This window comes from Aspergillus versicolor (genome assembly GCF_001890125.1).
Source record: "Aspergillus versicolor CBS 583.65 unplaced genomic scaffold ASPVEscaffold_4, whole genome shotgun sequence".
Lineage (NCBI taxonomy): Eukaryota > Fungi > Ascomycota > Eurotiomycetes > Eurotiales > Aspergillaceae > Aspergillus > Aspergillus versicolor.
The window spans coordinates 1,989,349-2,010,604 of NW_024467527.1; the positions used below are offsets into that span (position 1 = coordinate 1,989,349).

General features: G+C 50.1%; 9 protein-coding genes across 9 annotated transcripts; 7 read left to right on the forward strand and 2 right to left on the reverse strand.

Moving 5' to 3' along the window:
• Nucleotides 1-118: 118 nt before the first annotated feature.
• ASPVEDRAFT_192004 (uncharacterized protein) lies at nt 119-1,179 on the forward strand (the record flags this gene model as incomplete). The annotated part of the gene is made up of 2 exons (XM_040809101.1): nt 119-452; nt 519-1,179. The coding sequence occupies 2 exons, from the start codon at nt 119-121 to the stop codon at nt 1,004-1,006; spliced, it is 822 nt and encodes a 273-aa protein (XP_040667504.1). The 3' UTR covers nt 1,007-1,179.
• A 427-nt stretch (nt 1,180-1,606) lies between these two features.
• On the forward strand, nt 1,607-3,557 carry ASPVEDRAFT_131175 (cytochrome P450; the record flags this gene model as incomplete). Its single annotated transcript, XM_040806791.1, has 6 exons — nt 1,607-1,753; nt 1,816-1,868; nt 1,936-2,098; nt 2,172-2,414; nt 2,481-3,052; nt 3,110-3,557. The coding sequence occupies 6 exons, from the start codon at nt 1,607-1,609 to the stop codon at nt 3,555-3,557; spliced, it is 1,626 nt and encodes a 541-aa protein (XP_040667505.1).
• A 748-nt stretch (nt 3,558-4,305) lies between these two features.
• On the forward strand, nt 4,306-6,071 carry ASPVEDRAFT_52630 (putative carboxylesterase; the record flags this gene model as incomplete). Its single annotated transcript, XM_040814669.1, has 6 exons — nt 4,306-4,490; nt 4,549-4,718; nt 4,775-4,822; nt 4,870-5,051; nt 5,104-5,445; nt 5,493-6,071. 6 exons carry the CDS (start codon nt 4,306-4,308, stop codon nt 6,069-6,071), a joined length of 1,506 nt encoding a protein of 501 aa, XP_040667506.1.
• Nucleotides 6,072-6,790: 719 nt separating this feature from the next.
• Nucleotides 6,791-8,583, forward strand: ASPVEDRAFT_130348 (putative homogentisate 1,2-dioxygenase; the record flags this gene model as incomplete). The annotated part of the gene is made up of 7 exons (XM_040806712.1): nt 6,791-6,910; nt 6,959-6,981; nt 7,034-7,208; nt 7,256-7,855; nt 7,904-8,066; nt 8,124-8,246; nt 8,324-8,583. The coding sequence occupies 7 exons, from the start codon at nt 6,791-6,793 to the stop codon at nt 8,581-8,583; spliced, it is 1,464 nt and encodes a 487-aa protein (XP_040667507.1).
• A 248-nt stretch (nt 8,584-8,831) lies between these two features.
• On the reverse strand, nt 8,832-10,611 carry ASPVEDRAFT_41338 (serine/threonine-protein phosphatase). The gene is made up of 6 exons (XM_040812321.1): nt 10,225-10,611; nt 10,111-10,152; nt 9,908-10,013; nt 9,303-9,836; nt 9,177-9,249; nt 8,832-9,102 (listed from the first exon to the last, which is right to left on the reverse strand). Exons 1-6 carry the CDS (start codon nt 10,384-10,386, stop codon nt 9,030-9,032), a joined length of 990 nt encoding a protein of 329 aa, XP_040667508.1. The 5' UTR covers nt 10,387-10,611; the 3' UTR covers nt 8,832-9,029.
• A 127-nt stretch (nt 10,612-10,738) lies between these two features.
• ASPVEDRAFT_41340 (proteasome inhibitor PI31 family protein) lies at nt 10,739-12,154 on the reverse strand. Its single transcript, XM_040812322.1, has 2 exons — nt 11,842-12,154; nt 10,739-11,785 (listed from the first exon to the last, which is right to left on the reverse strand). The coding sequence occupies exons 1-2, from the start codon at nt 12,026-12,028 to the stop codon at nt 10,872-10,874; spliced, it is 1,101 nt and encodes a 366-aa protein (XP_040667509.1). The 5' UTR covers nt 12,029-12,154; the 3' UTR covers nt 10,739-10,871.
• Nucleotides 12,155-12,869: 715 nt separating this feature from the next.
• On the forward strand, nt 12,870-15,773 carry ASPVEDRAFT_83276 (putative sterol glucosyltransferase; the record flags this gene model as incomplete). The annotated part of the gene is made up of 7 exons (XM_040817348.1): nt 12,870-13,002; nt 13,066-13,756; nt 13,813-13,970; nt 14,023-14,386; nt 14,448-14,798; nt 14,864-15,513; nt 15,571-15,773. The coding sequence occupies 7 exons, from the start codon at nt 12,870-12,872 to the stop codon at nt 15,771-15,773; spliced, it is 2,550 nt and encodes an 849-aa protein (XP_040667510.1).
• Nucleotides 15,774-15,925: 152 nt separating this feature from the next.
• On the forward strand, nt 15,926-18,064 carry ASPVEDRAFT_650335 (putative solid-state culture specific protein). The gene is made up of 2 exons (XM_040815762.1): nt 15,926-15,971; nt 16,042-18,064. The coding sequence occupies exon 2, from the start codon at nt 16,224-16,226 to the stop codon at nt 17,661-17,663; it is 1,440 nt and encodes a 479-aa protein (XP_040667511.1). The 5' UTR covers nt 15,926-15,971; nt 16,042-16,223; the 3' UTR covers nt 17,664-18,064.
• ASPVEDRAFT_650099 (tetratricopeptide repeat protein) lies at nt 18,065-21,185 on the forward strand. Its single transcript, XM_040815760.1, has 2 exons — nt 18,065-18,751; nt 18,806-21,185. Exons 1-2 carry the CDS (start codon nt 18,466-18,468, stop codon nt 21,088-21,090), a joined length of 2,571 nt encoding a protein of 856 aa, XP_040667512.1. The 5' UTR covers nt 18,065-18,465; the 3' UTR covers nt 21,091-21,185.
• Nucleotides 21,186-21,256: the final 71 nt, after the last annotated feature.

The following is a 21,256-nucleotide window of genomic DNA, read 5'->3' on the forward strand; positions in this document are numbered from 1 at the left end:
CTATATGATTTTACTAGGCATACTAGCAACTACCTACAAGTTAACCCTTAGAACAACTACCATGGTCCGACCTCCGATCGCCTCAGCCCCCTCAAGCAGACATCACACAACCACCCCAATGACCATATCCTGGCACACCCATATTGCCCTTGCCATCCTATGCGGGGGAGTAGGATGCCTAACAATCCTCGCAACCCCATGCCGGTCAATGGAATTTATCTGGCACGCTGAGCCTGGCTACGACAGCTCCTTTGGCATGCACGTCATCGACCCCGCGGGGAACCCCACCGAGGAAGAAAGCTATATTATTCGGATTCCGCTGAGCGGGTCACGGCGGGAGATAGGAGATGAGGAGATTCTGGCGAGGTTTTCAAAAGGGTTCTTTGCTGGCTGGGTGTTTGGACCGGAGAGGTGGATTGCTCCCTTCGTGCAGGGGGTTATTGATCATGAGGGTATGTATGCTTGTTCTAGGTACGCTATTATTTGGAATGGAGATGGCTGATTGTGGATGAATCCAGTATTTATGGGTGCGAGGGTATCTACTGGTGATTTGGGGGATTCATGTTCCCATTCAGATGTATGTGCACATGCGTATTACATCTCCCGTCCCAGCGGCATGTCTCAAAGGCACCTCCCACCGCTCGGTGCATGCTTATTCGGGCTATACTATCTCGTCGACACAAGCGCCTACAGCGCTAAAGATCGAGAATTGACATTCCCCTCTTCAGCTCGAACTCCTCGACCGGGGCGGAGTTTTGTGGAATACGCAGGGCGCACTAAAGGCCGCAGCCTGGCGGCGTCACATCGATTCGAATTACTTAGGGAGAGTCTGGCGGGAGATGGTGAAGATGAGGGAGTTACAATTATTTACTCCCATGTCCGGAGTAATCCCCGAACAGGTGGGCAGGTGTATGGATCGTTCATGACGGCAATGCATGTTTGTTATGCGCATTTGTTGTTTGCTGAAGGGGTAAGGGAGGTTCTTGCGTCGCGGAGTTACATGTGAATGGAGACTGCTACTAGAATAAGGGAGATACATTTAAACCAGTTAGCTACCTTGGGTGACCCTGTTATATACTAGCGAACGCATATTTGAAAAGTTATGGCGGAGGATTGTTGTGGCTGATGTATAATACTGAAGGGAACTATATCTACATCAATGCAAGTTTTGGAATCTAGCACGCTTTACTTCTGCTTCCCAGAAACTCCCCAGTACTTTTTGCTGGTTTCATCAGCTTAAGAATACGTGAAACAAGACTGTTAGCGGTCCCACACCGCAATCCATCAGGGGCCTGGATTCCATTCGAAGGAGCTGCATTAGGGGTGGCCCGAACCTTACTAGTATAACCCCAAACCACTTCGAGCCATGACATTCTGCATTAGTCTACCTCATACGCCAGTAAAGGACCTTGTAATGACGTGGCGGGGTAGCTCTAATGCACAATGGCAACAACGGCGCGGCAGCTGTCAAGGGGATGCGTCTGCACTAAATTACGAATCAACAGCTCGATAATAAATCCACCCCTCTTATCTTCCTCAGCATTCCTGAATCATTTCCGAAAATATTCCCACACCTCTTGTCTCACTCTCGCCCAGGCTCTGGATCATGGCGAATCTGGTCTTTGCTTGTGTTGTATCAGCTGCTACCGCCGCCGTGGGATATCTTCTGCTCTGCCTTTTCACTGTGGGCCAACGGCCGCCAGATTACCCTCCAGGTCCACCAACGCTGCCACTGATTGGGAATTTACACTTGGTGTGTTACTGCTTCTAATACTTCCCGAGAGAGTGGGACAATTGATTGACTTCCTGGTCTAGATGCCCACTGAATATCCGCACCGCCAATTCCAAAAATGGGCACAAGAATATGGGTACGTTCAAGAAATAAAAAATGGCAAACGAATTGTTTATGGATTTCCTGTTTAACGCGTCAAACAGTCCAGTCTACTCACTTGTTCTTGGTACAAAGACATACATTATCCTTTCGAGCGACACCGCGATCAAAGACCTCCTAGACAAGCGTGGCGTCAATTACTCGTCAAGGCCGGAGTTATATGTTGGCATGGACATTGCTAGTGGGGGACTGAGGCTCGTTTTCATGGTACTCATTTCCACTCATACTGATTCCCATTCCCCAAATCCTATGCGGTAAATGAATTAACACGGAATTATAGCCGTACGGCGCGACCTGGCGAATGATGCACAAGGCCATCCACAGCATCCTCAATATCCGAGCGGCGAAAGCGTATGTGCCGTATCAAATGTTGGAAAGACAAATGATGCTTTTGGGGCTCCTAGATGAGCCTAAGGAATATGCTAATCATCTCTGGCGATACTCCTACTCGCTCACGACTCAGATTGTTTACGGCTGGCGGAATGAGAGCATTCATGACCCGAAGTTGCAGCAAGTTATCAAGGTCAGCACATATATTCCTCGCGAGTATTCATGAATAACCAGCTAATATCATGCTGCCATTGTTAAGGGCTTTGAGAAATGGTGTGACCTTGTTGGGAACGCAAATGCCCAGGTCCTAGATCTTTATCCACTGCTACGCAAGCTCCCCAAGTTCCTAGTCCCTGGCTATAAGTACGCCGAGGAGCTTCACAAAAAAGAAAAAAAGTTATACACCGATATCTGGCTCGATGCGAAGAGGGAGGTTCTCGCTGGTACGGCAAAGCCCTGCTTCTGCGCTGAACTCCTCAAAGCCCAACAGACCGAGGGCTTCTCCGACCCTCAGGCCGCCTACGTCTGCGGCGCGTTACTGGAGGCAGGATCCGACACGACAAGAGCCACTATTTTTGCCTTTGTACTGGCGATGATGGTATTCCCTGACGTGCAGGCAAAGGCTCAGGAAGAAATTGATCGTGTTGTCGGACCAGACCGGCTTCCAACCATGGACGACGAGCCCAATCTGCCCTATATTCGGGCCTGCGTGAAGGAGGCGCTGCGGTGGATGCCGACTATCATTATGGGGGTTCCACATGCTACTATAAAAGATGATAATTACATGGGCTATCGCATTCCAGCCGGGGCTACGGTTATTGCTAACGTCTGGTGTGTCTTCCAAATCCAGGGTGCTTACTTGCTTATCTGCTTACCCATATCTACCAGGACAATCCACATGGACGAAAAGCGCCATCCAAACCCACGCACATTCGATCCAAGCCGGTTCGTCAACGACCCCCGGAGCGAATACGACGCCGCCACAGACCCTGATGTGAGCAAACGTGGCAATTTCGCATTCGGTGCCGGCCGACGGTTCTGTCAGGGTATCCATATCGCCGAGCGCTCACTGTTCCTGGCCATGTCAGGTATTTTGTGGGCGTTTAACTTAAGTAAACCTCTAGATGCTGATGGGAAGCCGGTGACTCCTGATATTGATGACATCGTTGGCGGAATCACGGTGCAGCCTGCGCCGTTTGATGTAGACATCAAACCGAGGTCACCAGCAAAGGAGGCCATGATTCGTACTGGGTGGGCTGAGTGTGAGGAGACGATGCTGGACAAGGAGAGTCGCCAGTGGAAGGAGGTACCAGATGGTATGGCGTTTAGCAAATAGTGACAGGTAAGGAATGGTTTGCTTGTAATAATCGTGGATATTGGATCATTCACTGGCTGCGCATAACTGTGGTCATAGAGAAAAAATCCCATATAACAGAAATGTCCATGTCTATAGCAACGACCTACTCTTGAGCGATACTGTGACAGCCCCGTTAAATCCGATACCGTTCATCTTAGGCAACTACGACCGGTGCCCCTTCCTATCCAGGACTCTCTGGATCGCAGCTTCCTAATTCAATAATAATATTTAAGGAAAGTGCGAAGGCCGAATCGCACCTTCCTAAGACATGTCCTCATTATAAGACCAGTTAGGAAAGCACGATGGAGGGCCCTGCACCTGCCGACTTGGGCACGAGGTAAGAACTGACCAGCTCCGGTTCGCTTTCAAGTGATCCAGGTTATATTTACAGAAGAGGATAAAGGAGGGATATAATTTATTCCACGAACAATATTGATTAGATAACCTTCACAGACATCCCATGAGATGAATTGTAGGTGGGGGTTGTCCAACCACCGCCCACATCTCCGCAAGCCCCACGAACCACCTTCTCCGTCAACAATTTTCTCACAGTTCCAGCAACACTGCGGTATTGCCGCGACCAAAAGAGTAATGAGAAATGACGACGATGTGGGGTAAATTTCGGGGAGGTCTACATCTCTACAAGCCGGTCAGTCGGCCGACGAGATGATTGTCAATACATCTTTCTTCCAGTTGAGTGTTTTCAAGCTCGCAAAGTAGCTGGAAAATGGCATCCCCGCAAGTCCACCACGATTCCCTCAACGCGACGTTCACCGGTATTGAAACGCAATGCGATGGTAGCTCTGTCAATAATTTCAGAGGTATCAAGTATGCTAGTATCCCGGGGCGGTTTGAACGCGCACAGCCTGTAAATGGCTTTGGTGGGCGCGTTGTCGATAGCTCTCGGTTTGCGTATGTTCTTACCTCTGACCGCACGGGTTGATGTTTCTAATTTTTGCTTTGTGCGCAGGCCGCGATGTCCCCAGGTTGATATCGATGTTCGACACCTCCTGCGCATTCCTGAAGACTTTGTGATTGAGCAAGAGCCGGAAGATGAATTTGAGTGCTTGACTGTTGATATAACTTGCCCTCCTGATTCCAAGAACAAGGGGAATCTTCCTGTGCTGGTTTGGATACATGGTACGCGAAGCGCAGGGTTGGTATAGTGAGAGTCAATTGGACTGACTTCGTACTAGGGGGTTCACAAGTCGTGACATTCTGCTCTGCGGCGTCGAAGATCTGCGGTACGATACAACTGGCAATGCGTTGTATCAAAACTAACAACGTACAGATCCAACAAAGCTTGTTGCGGACTCCATAAAAGCCGGCCAACCGTTCATTTTTGTTGCGATAAATTACCGCCTCAATATCTTCAGTTTTGGTGATGGTGGTGAGACAAACCTGGCTCTGAAGGATCAGCGATTAGGCCTTGACTGGGTTAAAAAGAACATTAGCGGATTTGGTGGGAACCCGGTACGTTAGGATTCCCTGTACATTTGAACTTGGACTAATTGACGCGGCTTAGGATAATATTACTTTGTCTGGTGAAAGTGCAGGGGCTATTTACGTTCATGCTCACTTGATCACTGGTCCACCTGTGAAGAGGGCAGTTCTCGCGTCGGGATCATTGTACTTGTCGTCACCTTTACCTGTTGAGCGAGGAAACGGACTTATCAAATCGCTGGAAGGAAAGGTCCAAGAATATGGCGAATCATCCCTCCGCAAAGCTTCGGTTCCGGCTCTCCTGCGGGCGCTGAAGGAAAGCAATGTCAACGCCATGTGGATGCAGGAAGACGACGAACTGAAGGGCTGGGAGACGAGAATCGAGCAGGCGGACGAGATCATGATAGGCGATACTGAGTATGAGGTGTGTTTACTTTCTACTATTCACACTCCTGGTACTAACCATACAAGTCTGTTATTTGGAGAAACGGAATCGAAACCTTCGATGGAGATACTATTGCCGCCGCTTTCGAACAAGATAAAACATGGGGTACAACCCTGCGGAAGATGTACCATGTCGTCCCTGATCGCCCGACAGCCTGCAAACTCGGCGCATTAGATCTTGTGAACGACGCACGATATACTCTCCCTGTCGAAGTCATCTCCGACAAGTTAAAGGCCGCTGGCAAGCGTGTTTACAAATACGTCGTTGACCAGCCCAACCCATGGCAAGCGTCCAGCCGTTCACACCACGCCGTCGATCTACTCTTCTTGTTCGGAGGTCTAGATCTATCCTTCAATCCTGTTGCGGATGCGGTTGGTCATGAAATGAGAAGCCGCTGGATACAATTTGTAGCTGGCGATAGCCCTTGGTCAATTGAGAAGCGCTTTGCCTATGGGCCTGTTGGCGAATGCAAGGAGATTTCTGAGGCCCAGTTTGCTGCACGACGCCGAGTTGAGCACCTCAAGACCTTGAAGGAGGCCGGTATTGGGGTGTATTTGCCAATTGTCTTTGCCTTGACAGCAGGCAGGATCAGTTTGCTAAATTAGATCATATAATACAAACAATTCAATATAGATGGCCTACGATTCTGAGTTTGCTCACGTCGGTAGAGGTAATGACATGTGACCATGCAACCGATATTATCCCATCCATCGTCAATTCCACTTTCACTTCATATTCCCCTTCCTCTTCCATCACCCCACATTACCAACCATTGACTAAGAGCTACTCTCAGTGAGTCGGCAAATCCCCCAGCCAGGTAACTTCCGTCTTCATTCCAACCCTCCACATTTATAAGCCGCCCACTGTTACTCAGACCTGACTCATGTGGGGTCAAACAGCTCGAGCTGCTAAAGCTATCCTCCGAATGCGCCATCCGTCCTTGGACGACTCCACTTGCAGGCTGATTTTCCGGATCCACTTCGGCATTTAAACTCCTCCCCGGTGTACCGGATGGCGACTTCTCCGGGGAAGAAGGGGGATTCCTCAGCTGTCTCACACCATGCTATGGGTTGCCATGTGGGGGAAGATCGTGTTACATGCTAGACCACGGTGTCGGCCAGTAGCACCCCAACTGGGGAGTTTCTTCTGGTTACCGAGTGATCAAGCGATGAGGCCCTTCCTTCCTTGTCGAATTTGACCCCACTGCCTGAAGTATATGAGGGATTCTGACCCGTCGACGAGTGCTCTGGGCTTGTGATTCTCTAACAACACTTGACTTCACATCTATTCGCTTATTGTCAATTTTATTCGTTCTACCGCCACAATGGGTTCAAACGGCACGCTTACGGATCCAAAGGAATATCAGAACATATTCCACTGGGCCGAGACACAGAGGGATGCCACAATTCCTTCGTTCAAGACGAGGAGGAATGACCCTTATGAGGTTTGTCCTATCTTTATTTACTGCAGATAATATGCTAATCCATTACAGTATCAATCTGGCTTCGGCAACTCGTATGTTCAATAGTTACTGCGTGAGAATTCAACCGCCTAACGCAGTCAACAGATTTGAGTCCGAGGCTGTTCCCGGCACCATTCCACATGGCCAGAACAGCCCTCGAAACGTTCGCTTCGGCCTGTACGCAGAGCAAGTTACCGCAACTGCATTTGTTGCGCCTAGACACTGCAACAAGAAGGCTTGGCTCTACCGCGCTCGTCCAGCTGTTGCCCACCAAGGATTCGTACGTTGGTTTATCCACGGGCACAACATTCAACTAACATAGATTAGACTGAACTCCCTGACAACAAAGACACCGAGTGCAGCTTTCTACCACTAAACCCCCGCATCCACGTCTCTCCTACCCAGCTTGCATGGCATCCTTTCGATATCGAAGAGTCTGAGACCGATTTCATCTCCGGACTCAAGACCGTCGCTGGGTCTGGTGATTCAACGCTGCGAGAGGGTATCGCCACGCATGTGTACACTGCGAACAAGAGCATGACCAAAAGGGCATTCGTAAACTCTGATGGCGAATTCCTCATAGTTCCCCAACAGGGTGCTCTCGACATCCAGACCGAGTTCGGTCCCCTTTACGTCCAACCAGGCGAGATTGTCATCATCCAGCGCGGTCTTCGTTTCCGTGTGGAACTACCAGATGGACCGTCTCGTGGCTATATTCTTGAAATCTGGGGCTCCCAATTCGAACTTCCAGAACTTGGCCCGCTAGGAGCCAATGGTCTTGCCAATGCCCGTGACTTTTTATATCCAACTGCCCAATATGAAGTTGTCAAGGAGCCCTGGGAGATCATCTACAAGCTAGGAGGAAAGTTCTTCAAGAGCACGCAACAACACAGCCCGTTTGATGTTGTCGCCTGGCACGGTAACTACGTAAGAGCTCTTTTATCCCCTAAGCTACCTCGCCACTAACAACTCCAGGTCCCGTACAAATATGACATGACCAAGTTTGTCAATGTTGGTTCCATTTCAGTCGACCACATCGACCCCTCCATCTTCTGCATCCTTACTGCAAAGTCTCGCGACCTTGCCGCTCCTCTCGCTGACGTCCTCATCTTCTCTCCTCGCTGGGACGTCGCATCACGTACGTATTCCAGCACTTTCAATCCTGAATCACTCGCGTTCTAACCCTCATAAATAGACACCTACCGCCCACCATACTACCACCGCAACGCCGCCTCAGAACTAATGGGTCTGGTCTACGGCGAATACGGCGGCCGCTCAGACGAGTTCAAGCCCGGAAGTATCTCTTTCGAATGCGGAAGTAAGCAAACCATTCAACCTCCCTTTTCCCTTCTTCTTTAATCCCTTGTCTAACGCTTGGTGTGTTCGCCTGAAAAGTGGTTCCCCACGGCGTCGCCTACGAGGAGTTCAAAGCCGCAACCGAGACATCACCACCAGTGTCCCAGATCTCGCAGGGTTCGATCGCGTTTATGTTTGAGTCGTCCCGCCCGTTCACAATCACGGATTATGCGTGGAATAGCGCGAAGAGGCACGAACATGAGCCGAAGATGTGGGATAGCCTTGTGGATAACTTTAGTAGTCATGCGAAGGAGGTAGAGGAGATTCTGGCGAAGAAGGCGAAGGGTTTGAGGGTTTGATTTTTAGAAAACAAAAATTCTTGTCTTCTGGTTAAGTTTATTGGGCTTTAGCTAGCAGGTTTTCTTTTCTGTATATAGGACCAATGCGCGCTACTACTGTTTCCCGGAGTATTATGTTCCTTAGCCGAAGTTGTTGATCCCACCTTGGTATCGATCAAGCATCCAGGTACGGCTGGAATGGATATGTTACTGAATAATTTCAATATAGTTTCGCTCTACAGATCTACAATCTGAACCGACCGACCAAATCACGCAGAGAATTCGTATTGATCTTTAGTCTGAACATGTCTTATTTTCATGAATGGTATCAACACAGCGACAGGCGGACATGTGATTATGTAGGCAGAGCATTCCGGCGTCTGCTCGTTCCGACCTCCCACGCGCCCTGTCGAAGGGCGGCGAGCCTCAGCTTTGCACGGTGAGAAAAGAAATCTATCACTATAACATCACAGGAAGTAGTCTGGGGTGCGTCTCGAGACCATCGGCTCTCCTGCGCGTGGGCAAGGATCGAATTGTAAGCTGGAAAGAAATAGCAGTGTTAGCAGAAGTGAAAAAAAAAAAAAAAATATACATCTGTGGGCAGTGTCACGTACAAAGTATACTTCAGGTGCTCATCAATTTCCATGATAGCGGCTTGGTTACCGCAGCGGTAGCAGTAATTAGGGGCTAGAAAGAAAGTTAGCGACCTGCCAGCTGGCGCGCACAAAAAAAAATCTTACCTGAGAAGATCGTGACTACGTTCCGGTCCTGTGACCAGTTATATCCCTCCATAACCAGCTGGTGAGCTCGTGCAACCAGAGTCAAGCCATTATTGTGATTAAACGCCTCTGAGATATCCTGCCCGAAGGTGTATCCAGCACCACGGGGAGAAATTCCCCAACCGCATCGGTCGTCAGGATCACTCCAGAGCAGATCACACATGGGTCCTTCGTGGGGAACCTCCTGGATTCGGTCTAGGGATCGAATGTTATCCAGAGTGTCGATGGAAGGACTCAGACCACCGTGGAGACAGAAAATCTGGTTCTCGATGAGGGCAGTGAGGGGGAGGTAGTCGAAAAGGTCGGTAAAGTATTTCCACACATTGGCATTGCCGTATTTCCGCAGACATTCATCGTAGAAACCGTACACTTGTGTGATCTGGCGGGACTCGTGGTTTCCACGGAGGATGGTGATACGCTGAGGGTAACGAATTTTCAAACAAACAAGGAGTGTGACGGTCTCGACGGAGTAGTATCCACGGTCGACGTAGTCACCTTGAAGCGGTCAGCCTGAGGGAGTGAGAGATGGCAGGGAACCCGAAATCGGACGATATTGGGGAACGCACCCATGAATAGGTAATTCGTGTCTGGGTTGGGTCCTCCAATGCGGAAGAGCTCCATGAGATCGTGGAATTGGCCGTGAATATCACCGCACACGGTTACCGGACATTTCTGCAAACCCATATCAATTCACTGAGTCGATTGAATGGCCCTCCATGCAAGTAGCGGCCCACAATGCGTCGAAGGAAAATCAAAACACAGCACATACCACAGGTTGGACGTTGGACTCGTCCTGCAACACCTCTCGCGCCTACAGCAGACACTCGGTTAGAATTCCAGTAATCCAAGGCATTGGTCAGAATCCGCCCGCAGGGAAACACACCCTATCACACAACCGCCGCACATCCTCCTCCGCGAGTTGTTTGCAAGTCATCAAATTCTCAATCCAGCCATCGAGGGTAGGAATCGACCCAGGGTCGGTCGTCGGCGAAAGGTGGTGTGGCTCTGGGGAACGCGCCGCGTCAATCTCCATATTATTATCCATTGTGGTGAGAGACGAGGCAGCTGGCGGGCGGAAGAGAACCAAGGAAGCGGCTGCCGAGGAGGGGTGGGATAGCTAGGCGAAGAAAGGGTCTCGTGAGGGCGGCGATCAGATGTGTTGGCGGCGTGAGGGGGCGAGCGAGCAGGGAACCGAAAAAACCAATTAGGACGAGATAGAAGTCTATTGGAGGGAAGAAACGGTTTTGTTGGACGGTGGGATGGCGATGGGAGATGTCGAGGACAAGGAAGAGAGCAGGTTTGCTGGCACAGTGGATGAGGCGAGGTGTGGCCGCCCGTGCGCCACAGCAAAGCCACACTCCCAAATGGTGGGGATCTCTGCGCGCATGTGTTGCAATGTTGGGCACTGTCATTCACTACTTGTAATTCTTGCAAATTTCCCATTATGTGCAATTATTTGCTATTTCATAAACTCCTTAACTGAATCATAACATTCGTCTCTGAATCTGCGATTTTCAAGGTCGGTCGCTCTTAAATGATGTCACCGCCAAAGCCACCACCAAATCCGCCAAATCCCCCAGATCCTGGTCCCCCGCGGCCACCACCCCGGCCCCGACCGAGTCCTTGCCCAAATGGTGGCCCATCCCCAGGTCCTACTGGATCATATCGTGCTCCCGGGGGGGCCTGGGGGTCGTAACCACCGGGGCCTGGAGGTCCTCCGAAAAGGGGATCGTCAAACGTAGGATGCATGCCACCACCCCCGGGAGTCAATCCTGGGCCAATGCCCCCCCGGATAGGGTCATTTGGCCCCAGACCAGGAGGATACAAGTCTCGCTCTCCGATGTTTAGCGGATGTCTTCCGCCCGGACCCATTAATCCGCGAGCGGGTCGCTGAAGCTCGAATTCATCCTCGAAGCCAGGAGGGGTAATATCTCCAGGGGGCCCCGGTCTACGAGGGGGTATTGCAAGGGGATCATTAAACGGGTATGGCCTTGCAGGTGGGTATAAATCATCTCTCAGTGGATCGCGTCTCGGGGCAGCTTCAGGCTGCTGGTCTCTTTCTGGTCGCCTGTCGGAGGCTTGTGCAGTCGTTTCCTGACCCTCCTTGTACAGGCCGGGTGCAAGTCTCTGGATCACATTGATCTTGAACAGCGCAATTAGATCTGTTAGGCGAGAGCCTGAGATGAATACCTCCCTCAGGGAGGTTGCGAGGTCTGCAGACGAAGAAAGTGGTAAAGCGGATTCGGAGACATAGTCTCTAACCGGTACATCGAAAGAAGTTGTCCGATCATCACCCAGAGCTAATGCAAACACAACAGCATTGTTTCCAAGACGGCTGATTTTAAGCAGGTATTGCATGGACGACTGGGAGTGTGCATAGCGAAAAGAGGTGGTTGAAGTGGCGTTCCATTCTGCGGGAAGGGAGGGGTTTTCAGGTGTTCCTTCTATAAAATAAACCAGGTGTTAGCAGCAGTCTCAACAGGATATCTGCGGTACACACGTATCGTATGGTCTTCACCGAGACCAACTAATCTGAAACCGACGGCGACCAGAGAAGCGTGGCCGATGAGAGCAACGGCCTCGTATGGAGTGTTGAGGCTGAAGTCGGAGCTGGCGTCTGGCCGGAGAGCTTGGGCGGCGAGCCCCACCACATTGTCCGGGCTCAATGAATCAGTGTTTCCAACCATGTTGCGTGTTTTGGTAGCAAGAAAGATTATGTTGAAAGGCTGGAAGGTGCAAGATACTTTTTGGGATTTATACAACAGTTAGGATAAGAACTGGGCAGAAATCAGCCTTGTTGCGGCGTCAAGGTTGAACTGCAGGCACCCACGGCGGTTGCGTTGCGCCCCAATTTGTTTATCGGATCGGATCACCTGATGCAGCTAGCTTTACATGGTTAGTGTGTTACCATGGAAGGGTGCCTGGTTTCTGAGGTTTCAACGCATCTCTGCAATTCTGGACCATAACATCAATTAACAAACATGATCAAGATTCAATTAGAGTAAAATGCTTTGTTGTCGATATTTTGGCAGCCCTGATCGCGCAATATTAACCGATAAAAACATCCCCGATATTTGCTAACTATCATGAAGGTTAACAGCAATATATATAACCGTCATGGTCGCACTATAACTTTATTTTTTAAGGAACACAACATCTATAACCCCGGCGAATCTCAGGATAATGTTTTGCAATTATACAGAAACCAATTTGCAAGTATCCGCCCGTTTAATTTTTGGATGGCTTATCTATTACGCTGCCTTCGCTGTGATGGCGAACTCCGTATTTGTATTGTATGTCGAAGTATGAAGCGCCAGAAATGTTCTGCCTGCCTCAGCCACCATTTGCTGCCTTAATTATGCAGATCTATCAGGGTTGAGGTCATGTATCCACTTGACGATTTGCTGTTTCCCCGTGGAGGGTCCTCTCTTCCCTGTGACGAATACAGGTTACTTCCAGGCCCTACTTAAATTGGCACGGTCGCTCTCTGGTTTCAAACCATGTCTACTCCATACATCCGATGTTAACATGACATATCCCCCACATCGTAGTGATGAATCGGTGGAGCTGCCCGGGGGAGGTCGCGCGTCAGCGGGAGCTTCCCCGCCATACTCAGCTTTTGTGGAAGATGAATTAACCAGAGAAGCCGGCAGTTTGCAAGGTGCGTGGCTCGAATCCAGCTCCCCCTGATGGAAGTCAAACTAACCAGGTCCAATTAATTAAGCCAATGGTCGCGTCGATATCAATTTGGAATCCGAGGTCGCCAGGACACTCGCCGAGATAATCGACTTCCAACAAGAGGATCTTCAGAGTCCGCCGCCCGGCTACATCGACACTCCTTCCACACAGGTCCGGTCCTGTCAATTCAAACTTAATATAGTTATACAGATTGTGGGAAGCAGGGGCGACGTGCAGCCGTTCATTGCGCTCGGAACTGCGTTAAAGAATGATGGTCACCGAATCCGTATTGCAACACATGATGTATTTGCAGACTTCGTTCGTGGATCAGGGCTGGAATTCTTCCCTATTGGCGGGGATCCGGCCCAGCTCATGGCATTCATGGTCAAGAACCCTGGCTTAATACCGCAGATGAGGACATTGCGCGAGGGCGAAGTCCGTAAGAAGCAAAGCATGGTAGCGACAATGCTTGACGGGTGTTGGAGATCTTGTGTTGATGATGATCCCCTAATACAATGTCCTTTTGTGGCAGATGCAATCATTGCTAACCCGCCTAGCTTCGCCCATATTCACTGTGCGCAGGCACTGGGCATCCCTGTTCACTTAATGTTTACCATGCCATGGAGCAGTACCAAGGCTTTTCCACACCCGCTTGCGAACTTGAGTCCATCATCAATGAATCCCACCACGGCAAATTGGGTTTCATATGGAGTGGTGGAGGTGTTGACCTGGCAAGGGTACTAAAACCATCCCTCCTATGTTGTTTAAGCTTGGAGAGCTGACCATCAAATAGCCTAGGCGATGTTATTAATCGATGGCGCGTTTCGATAGGCTTGGGGCCTATCCCTGCAACGCAAGGGCCTCGCTTGGCTGAAGCCTTAAAGATTCCTTTCACCTACTGTTGGTCCCCTGCACTGATGCCAAAGGCCGAGGACTGGCCATCTCATATTGGTATGCACATACTTTACCAGCAAGCTTTGCCACGCGGCACTGACATTTTCAGATGTCTGTGGATTTTTCTTCAGAGAAGCCCAGGCATATAACCCGCCAGCTGAACTGGAAGAATTCTTGAACTCTGGTCCCTCTCCGATCTACATTGGCTTTGGCAGCATTGTGGCCGACAATCCTCAGAGACTTATCGACACGGTCCTTGAAGCAGTCTCGATGGCTGGAGTCCGTGCTATCATATCTAGAGGATGGAGCGGAATGTCCGGAAACACCGACAGGAATATATGTTATATAGATGACTGTCCACATGAGTGGTTATTCCAGCATGTGGCTGCTGTTGTCCACCATGGTGGTGCAGGGACAACCGCCTGCGGTCTGAGAAATGGACGACCAACTGTCGTAGTGCCGTTCTTTGGAGAGTAAGTGTTGGCTCACACTACCCTGTGCTAAGTCTGTATTAATACTTACCTCTTCTTTCAGCCAACCCTTTTGGGGCCATATAATTGCCAGATCTGGTGCTGGTCCTAGCCCGCTACCTTATGCGTCACTCACAAGCCAGGATCTGGCAGCCTCCATTGAATTCTGCTTCACCTCTAAGGCCAGGGCTGCTGCCGGAAATATTGCAGAAAGAATGCAGACAGAGCGTGGCGTGACGGCAGCCGTGGAATCATTCTACACTCATCTACCTTTAGATAAGATGAGATGCAGTGTGATGCCCAACCAAGCAGCGGTTTGGACATTCCGAAAGGGCAAGCGTAAGTTCAACTTATCGAAAGCAGCAGCCAATATATTGGTGGAGAATATGAAGATAGAGGAGAAACAACTTCAGTGGTACGCAAGGGATTTGCTTTTGTCACCTTCTTTACTGAAACTCCCCAACTGATGTTATCGCCTAGTTACGAAACCAACCCTATTTTCATTGAGAACCGCCGCTGGGATCCATTAACAGGTGTTTTATCTGCCTCTCTCGCAACCGGATCCAACATGTTACTCTCCACAGGGCAGATGATATACAATCCCTACAAGGAATACAGACGTACTCGCTCACGAAGGCCATCAGGAGAAGAAGGGAGGGTGCGCTCACAGTCTGTGCCTACAACCAGGGCTTCAGGCAACTACTCACGGAGCCCTGAAGCAGGTGACTTACACATCCAGACTCGCAGAACGGATGTTTCGGAGCATAGCAGTAACCAGACCACCAGGTCATTAGCTACAGCAGGGAATATGACTTCCGCGACAATGAAAGGATTTGGGAAATTCACTGCCACGTATTTCAAAGGAGTGATGGTGGACATTCCCCATGCGGCAGCCGAAGGTTTCCGACAGGTGCCTAAACTATACGGGGAACAGCCAAGGGAATACGGCACGGTTAAAGATTGGAAATCCGGGGCTATGTTTGGTGGCAGGAATTTTGTTGATGGTATGAGCGATGGCTTTTCGGGGCTCTTGACGCACCCTGTCAAGGGTGCTAAAGAGCAGGGGGTGACTGGGGCAGCCAAGGGATTGATGAGAGGGACGATTGGACTGGCCACAAAGGCCCCTTCAGGTACGTAATCGTACGCTTTGCCCATGCCAACCCAGCACTGACATATTTGTTATGCAGCTGGAGTAGGATTGGTGGCCTACCCAATGCATGGGATAACCAAGAGCATTGAGACGGCGATTACATCAAAGGATCGAAGAGATCTTGTTTATGCGCGTCTCAGAGATGGTTCATACTATACGGAGGGTATGGGAATTACAGCCCAAGAACAATACAGGGTCATTGAACGGTTTGAGATGCTCCTACGCACTGAAAATGCGTAAGTTTTTGCTTCTTTCAGGATTCAACTGCCGAGTGCCAAAGTTCCATCTAGAAAGTATATAGAGGGAATATATGTCTAATCAGACTAGAGCCGCCGCTTTCTGATCTCGGATTGATATTATTATATCTATACTCCCATGGAGGTGGTGAGTTCATCGATTGCCCGCATCAAAGCTGCAATGCAGACCCGGAAGTCTATGGTAACCTAACCACATCTTTGTTCATAGGGAGGCGCAAGTGGAGCAGCACTGATTCAGGTTGAAGAGCCAGTTCTAGATGTTTTTGTCATCGGTGGTGCACGGAATCTTCGGCATGTCCCGCAGCGTCACATTGATCTACACCCGGAAACGGACAGCTCCACCGGCAACCATGGATGTAATTAAAGATCCATTCTATAAGTGCTATGTAGCTGTTCGTTCGAAATCATTTGCAGTACTCACAAACCAAGCAAAATGGCTGCCACAAGCACTGTCACCCTCGACTACACCCTGCGAGACCTCTACTCGGAAAACAATGAAGACGACCCGAATCTAGTGCTCATTTATTATCTGCCGAACTTTACATATAACCCCGACGGCTCACTAACAAAATTCGTCTATGGACATAAAGCGCCGGAAGATGAGAAAGAAGGAACGTCGTCCATTGGAGGGAGCCTGTATCCGCAGCGGACGGCATTTTCCGCCGGCCAGATGCCAGTTGTGGTTCTGGATTTTGATTCACACCATAAGGAAACAGAAGCAGACGATAGAATGTGCCAACAGGTCAGAGACGGGGAAGCGCCGCACCACGTCGACTTCCATCGGACATACTCGCATTTACCACGCGAGCAACAGCCGAGTGTAACGTTTGCAAACGACTTGAAGGGCATACGCTTGGATGCCGGCGCGCAGATTTCCGTCCAAATACCAACGGACTGTCTTTCGAATCTTCCCCATCTCATTAACCCCGAAACCCATTATGAGATCTTATCGAAGCGTGGGCTGGCTCTGTCTGCCTTGCCAACGCCCCGGTCCGAGGTGATCGACACCTGCCTGACCAACCCAGATGACCCGGCTCTTTTGGCACACGAGGTATCACGAATGGTAGACTCGATTGAAAAGCGTCAACTGCCCTTCATTATTAAGCTTCCACAGTCGGCTGGTGGCTGCGGTGTCTTTGCGATCGCCACGGAAGCCGAAAGGAACGAAGTGAAGACTGTGCTCACAGCAAAACTAGGCGAAATGCTGAATGAGCTTAATGAATCTAATTATCACTTATACCCGTGCTCTATTGTCCTTCAGGACTTCATCCCTGGACCGTCTGTGGGGCTGACGTTTTTCGTTTCAAAGACCGGACACGCTCATTTCAACGCTTGTAGCGGGCAGCTGTTTGATGAACATGGATACTGGTGTGGCGCGACTATCGCGTACAAGCAGCAGGAGCATTTCAGAGCCACATTTTCTCCAATTATGGAGAAGGTGGCAGCGTTTCTACACGGCAAGGGGTACTATGGCCCTGCTGGTGTGGACATTATTACTGACGAGCGCTCCGGGGAGCACTTGATTATCGACCTCAACGTCCGTGTGACCGGTTCGTTCCACCTGGGGCCTCTTAGAGGGCATTTTACCAGGCGAGGCCTTTACGAGGCTGCTGGGATTAAATCAGAGTTCAAGTGCTCGCGAGATGTTTTTGAGGCGAGGCTTGCGGATGATATGCGCAAAGGTAGTCTGGTCGTGACTGGATGGTTCTATGAGGAGTCAAGCGGCCTGAGCCATGCTGCCATAACCGTGGGGGCCAGAGACCCCGAAGAGCTGAAAAAGTATCTTGAGTACGTCAGGGCTATTGGGGCACAGCCGGATGAGAGAGTTGCTTTCCAGGGCCCACCTGTACCAACCCTAAAAGCCAAGTGGTGATCAAAAGTTTGCGTTATAATTACTGTCCAGGATAGCATATGCCACAACAGGAAGAGGTCAACCGTGACAGCGGTCTGCGTCATACTCTGAATGAGAAAATTGTACAACTACTCGTCAAATTCCGCATTCGAATTTCAACCCACAATGTCATGGCTTGTGTAACATACAGGAAGGTCCTGGTTGGATACTCATTCCAGCATCCATGGATGCACATTCCAGCCCTATGCGACCTTGACGATCGGCTCCACACTTGCGGGCCGCAGCCGTGAAGGGTCCGCCTATCGATGTTCGATATTCTACCACGAGGTATCTTATCGTTGCTATACCGATACTGCTTGAAGTTGGGGGACAGAAGAGGGTGGTTTTTGCTGAAGTCGGCTCCTGAGCCAGTGCAATGCTTGGCTTTTAACTGAGCGTCCATCATGAGACCAGCGACTCAGCCGCAATTAACAGGCTCGTTTAACTCACTTCCAATTATTATTTTTAGCTCGTACACTCTCGGACTAAGACCGATTGAGTATTTATGGCTTCAAAATCTCGTATTCATTCTACGCCGGTCGACTTAGTGCGCTGTCCAAGTGGCTTCCGAGGCTGATTGTATCTCACAAGACACATTTCCCCAAAGTATTTGATTAATGAGGCGCTGCCGCTTTGACAGGAATAATAGAAAGATAAGCAAAGGGTATATAGAGTAGTGGGGTCCATTATGTTCCCATCGCTTCTCTTAGGAACCTGCTAGCTTTCTATCTGCCCCTGAATCCGACGACAGTTATCTGAAAATCAGTGTATTACACTCAGCACAATGTCGTTTTGCTTGGAGAAACAGGGCACCGACGACAAGAATAACACCAAAGAGCATGATACTGACAAAGGTGAAGAGGAAAACAAAAGGGGCGAGACTACATGGGAGAGAGAGTCAACACTGCAAGAGGGAGCAGATTACATTGCCGCCCGACTCAAGGGCAGTCTAGAGGTATCGCTGACTGGACCGACCAAGGATAGCAGCAAGGTCTCCGCTGCTGTTTCTATTACCGGCGAGGGAGGGACAGTGGATGAGGAATCCCCTGGGTGTGAGCACCCTGCATTTGGTAAATTATAATTCCAACGGTGACTGGTTTATATTTGCTGATCATATGAGATAGAGTTATACTGGATCAAAGAGCATCATGTCAGACGGAAGATAGCCCCAGGTGACCTTAGCGACGCCCCCGAATATGAAGTGGTCCGGTTCTTCGACCGCGAGGCGAACCCGGAGTACCAGCATGTACATCCCGGGACGGTAACAGTGCAAGGGTACGGGATAGAAATGTGGGATTACGAGCAGACCCAGGGCCCTGGACTCCGAGATTCTGAGAAGAACTATCTTTATCACGTCGGCGACCTCCCAGAGCCAGGAGGGAAGGAGCTGATTAGACGACTGCATGAGCTGCAGAACGAAGATGAGGGAAGACCACTAGGTGAGAACCTGGACTATGACGAGGCAGACCTCGAGCAGTTTGTAGGGGATTCTGCCATTGCAATTGCGGACGGGGAGAAGAGTATTGATGCGATGCTGGATGTTTGTCTTGCTGTGCTGAATCGGGGGGATACTTTCAAGAATTTCGCCACAAAGTTCACTATTGCGCAGGAGTGGACTCATATAGAGGGAGAAGGGATATTGGGGATTATGGGCTTCTTTTGGCAGATGGTCATCTCGGGTGAGGTTGCGAGGCGTTTGGATAGGAGTACCAGCGCGCAGTCTGATGAGCAGGACCAAATAGACGGGATGTCGCTCCAGGTTGTTGCGTCGTTGATTGTGTATGGCCTGTGGAGACAGAATGTCGATTTGAAGTTCAGCTACGAGCTGCCGATGCCACCAGCCAAGGATGTCTCCTCGGAGGAGCGTATAGAGGCAGGAGTGCTGCTTCGAATGGCCGAGAAGTTCATGGCGGATACCATGCCAGATATAGCTGCAGAAACTCTCGAAGAGGCTATAGCTATCGATCCTGCCAACGTCGAATATCGGCACAGAAGATGCCGTGCGCTTCGCAGGACAGCCGAGCTCGATGCACTTGTAGGAGATGAGGAGGACTCGGAGATGCGGTACGCGGAACTTACAGTGGAGGCCAAGTACTTGACGCAATATGCCCCCGGTGACTGGCAGGCCTGGGAGCTCCTCGCCGAAGCACAGATGGGACGAGGTGCGTTGAAGAAAGGGTTACAAGCCTATGAACAGGCCGAGTCTGTTGCAACAAGCGACGAAGACAAGAAATACCTAAAGAGTAAGGTCGTGGAAGCGCGAGTAGCCCTTGTGGACGAGTTTCTCGGCGCAACACGCCTGGATGACAAAGTAGAGCAGCACGAAGCTATGAGGGATATAAAGGACTGGAACTATGACTTTGTGGACGGAGTGATGAAGTCCCATTCCAACGTATATGAACGTCAAGAGGAAGGACTGGTAGCGTTTGCGAAGAAGATCAAATGGCCGCATGTTGATGAAGTTACGCAACGGATTGAGGGCACCTACGCACGCCTTCACAGTGGAGCAGAAGAGAACCTTCCGGCCATTATCCACGATTGGTTGTATGGTCTGGTGCTACCAGGGAGGTTCTTTGCATACAATGTGATGTCCTGCTTGGTCCTATGTACCCCGTCTCTTTCTCTCGGTATCCCACCAAGCGCCAGCCATGGTCTGGTCCTGGGAGATATCTCCTATTGGCCGATACATACAGTGATGGGCCGCGTCTTGGGTGGCATATCAGGCATAGGATCGCTGGCTGGCTGGATAGGTCCCTGCTCTTCCGTCATGTTGGACGTAGAAACGGTGACTCAGAGTGGCAGGACGACCGGATGGGTGTATGTAGATGGAGAGCGTGTGGCACCAGAGCTACAGAGCAGCGATGAACTATCGGAATACCTCGACAATGAAGATACAGCTTCTTATATAGTCGACAGCGAGGACCCTGGGAAATGGACTACACCTGAGCGTCCAGTCCGAGATACGAGTCAATACACTCTGAAGACTGTCCACATCAAGTCCGCCGGGGAAGGACAAGCCGCTGAACTTTCAGCGAGAATTATATTCGAGGTGAATGAATCGACCATGGTTGAGATCCCTTTACGGACTACCCCGGTCTTTGTCGTTCCTCCTCGATGCCAGCCATCTGATCCCGCAGGACACCCTATTCATGTCAGCGAGCTGGAAATAAACCCAGCAAAGAGCTGGACTCCAGACAAGCTTCTAGATGACGATGTGTTTGGTGACGCTCGTACCGCTGACATGCTGGTTATCAATGCTACCGGTAATGGGGCTGAGACTATGGCTCGTGCTGTATGCGCTTTCCGTGGCATGAATGCAGTTATTCGGACACCTGAAAGCCCTTGCTTTGCCTGTACCTTGAAGGCAGCGCGGTCACTGAAGATTAATGCTGTGATATGGTGTGATTGACGAGTGTTATTGGATATAGATTTATTTTTATGCACAATTCATAGGTATATTTCAATTATCGTTCATAACTACCAGAACAGGCTTAGTCCAGGCCAATTTATCCCGTGTGAACGAGGGGCTGTCAGGAAGATTACACTCTTCACTATCACAACAGATACTAATAAAA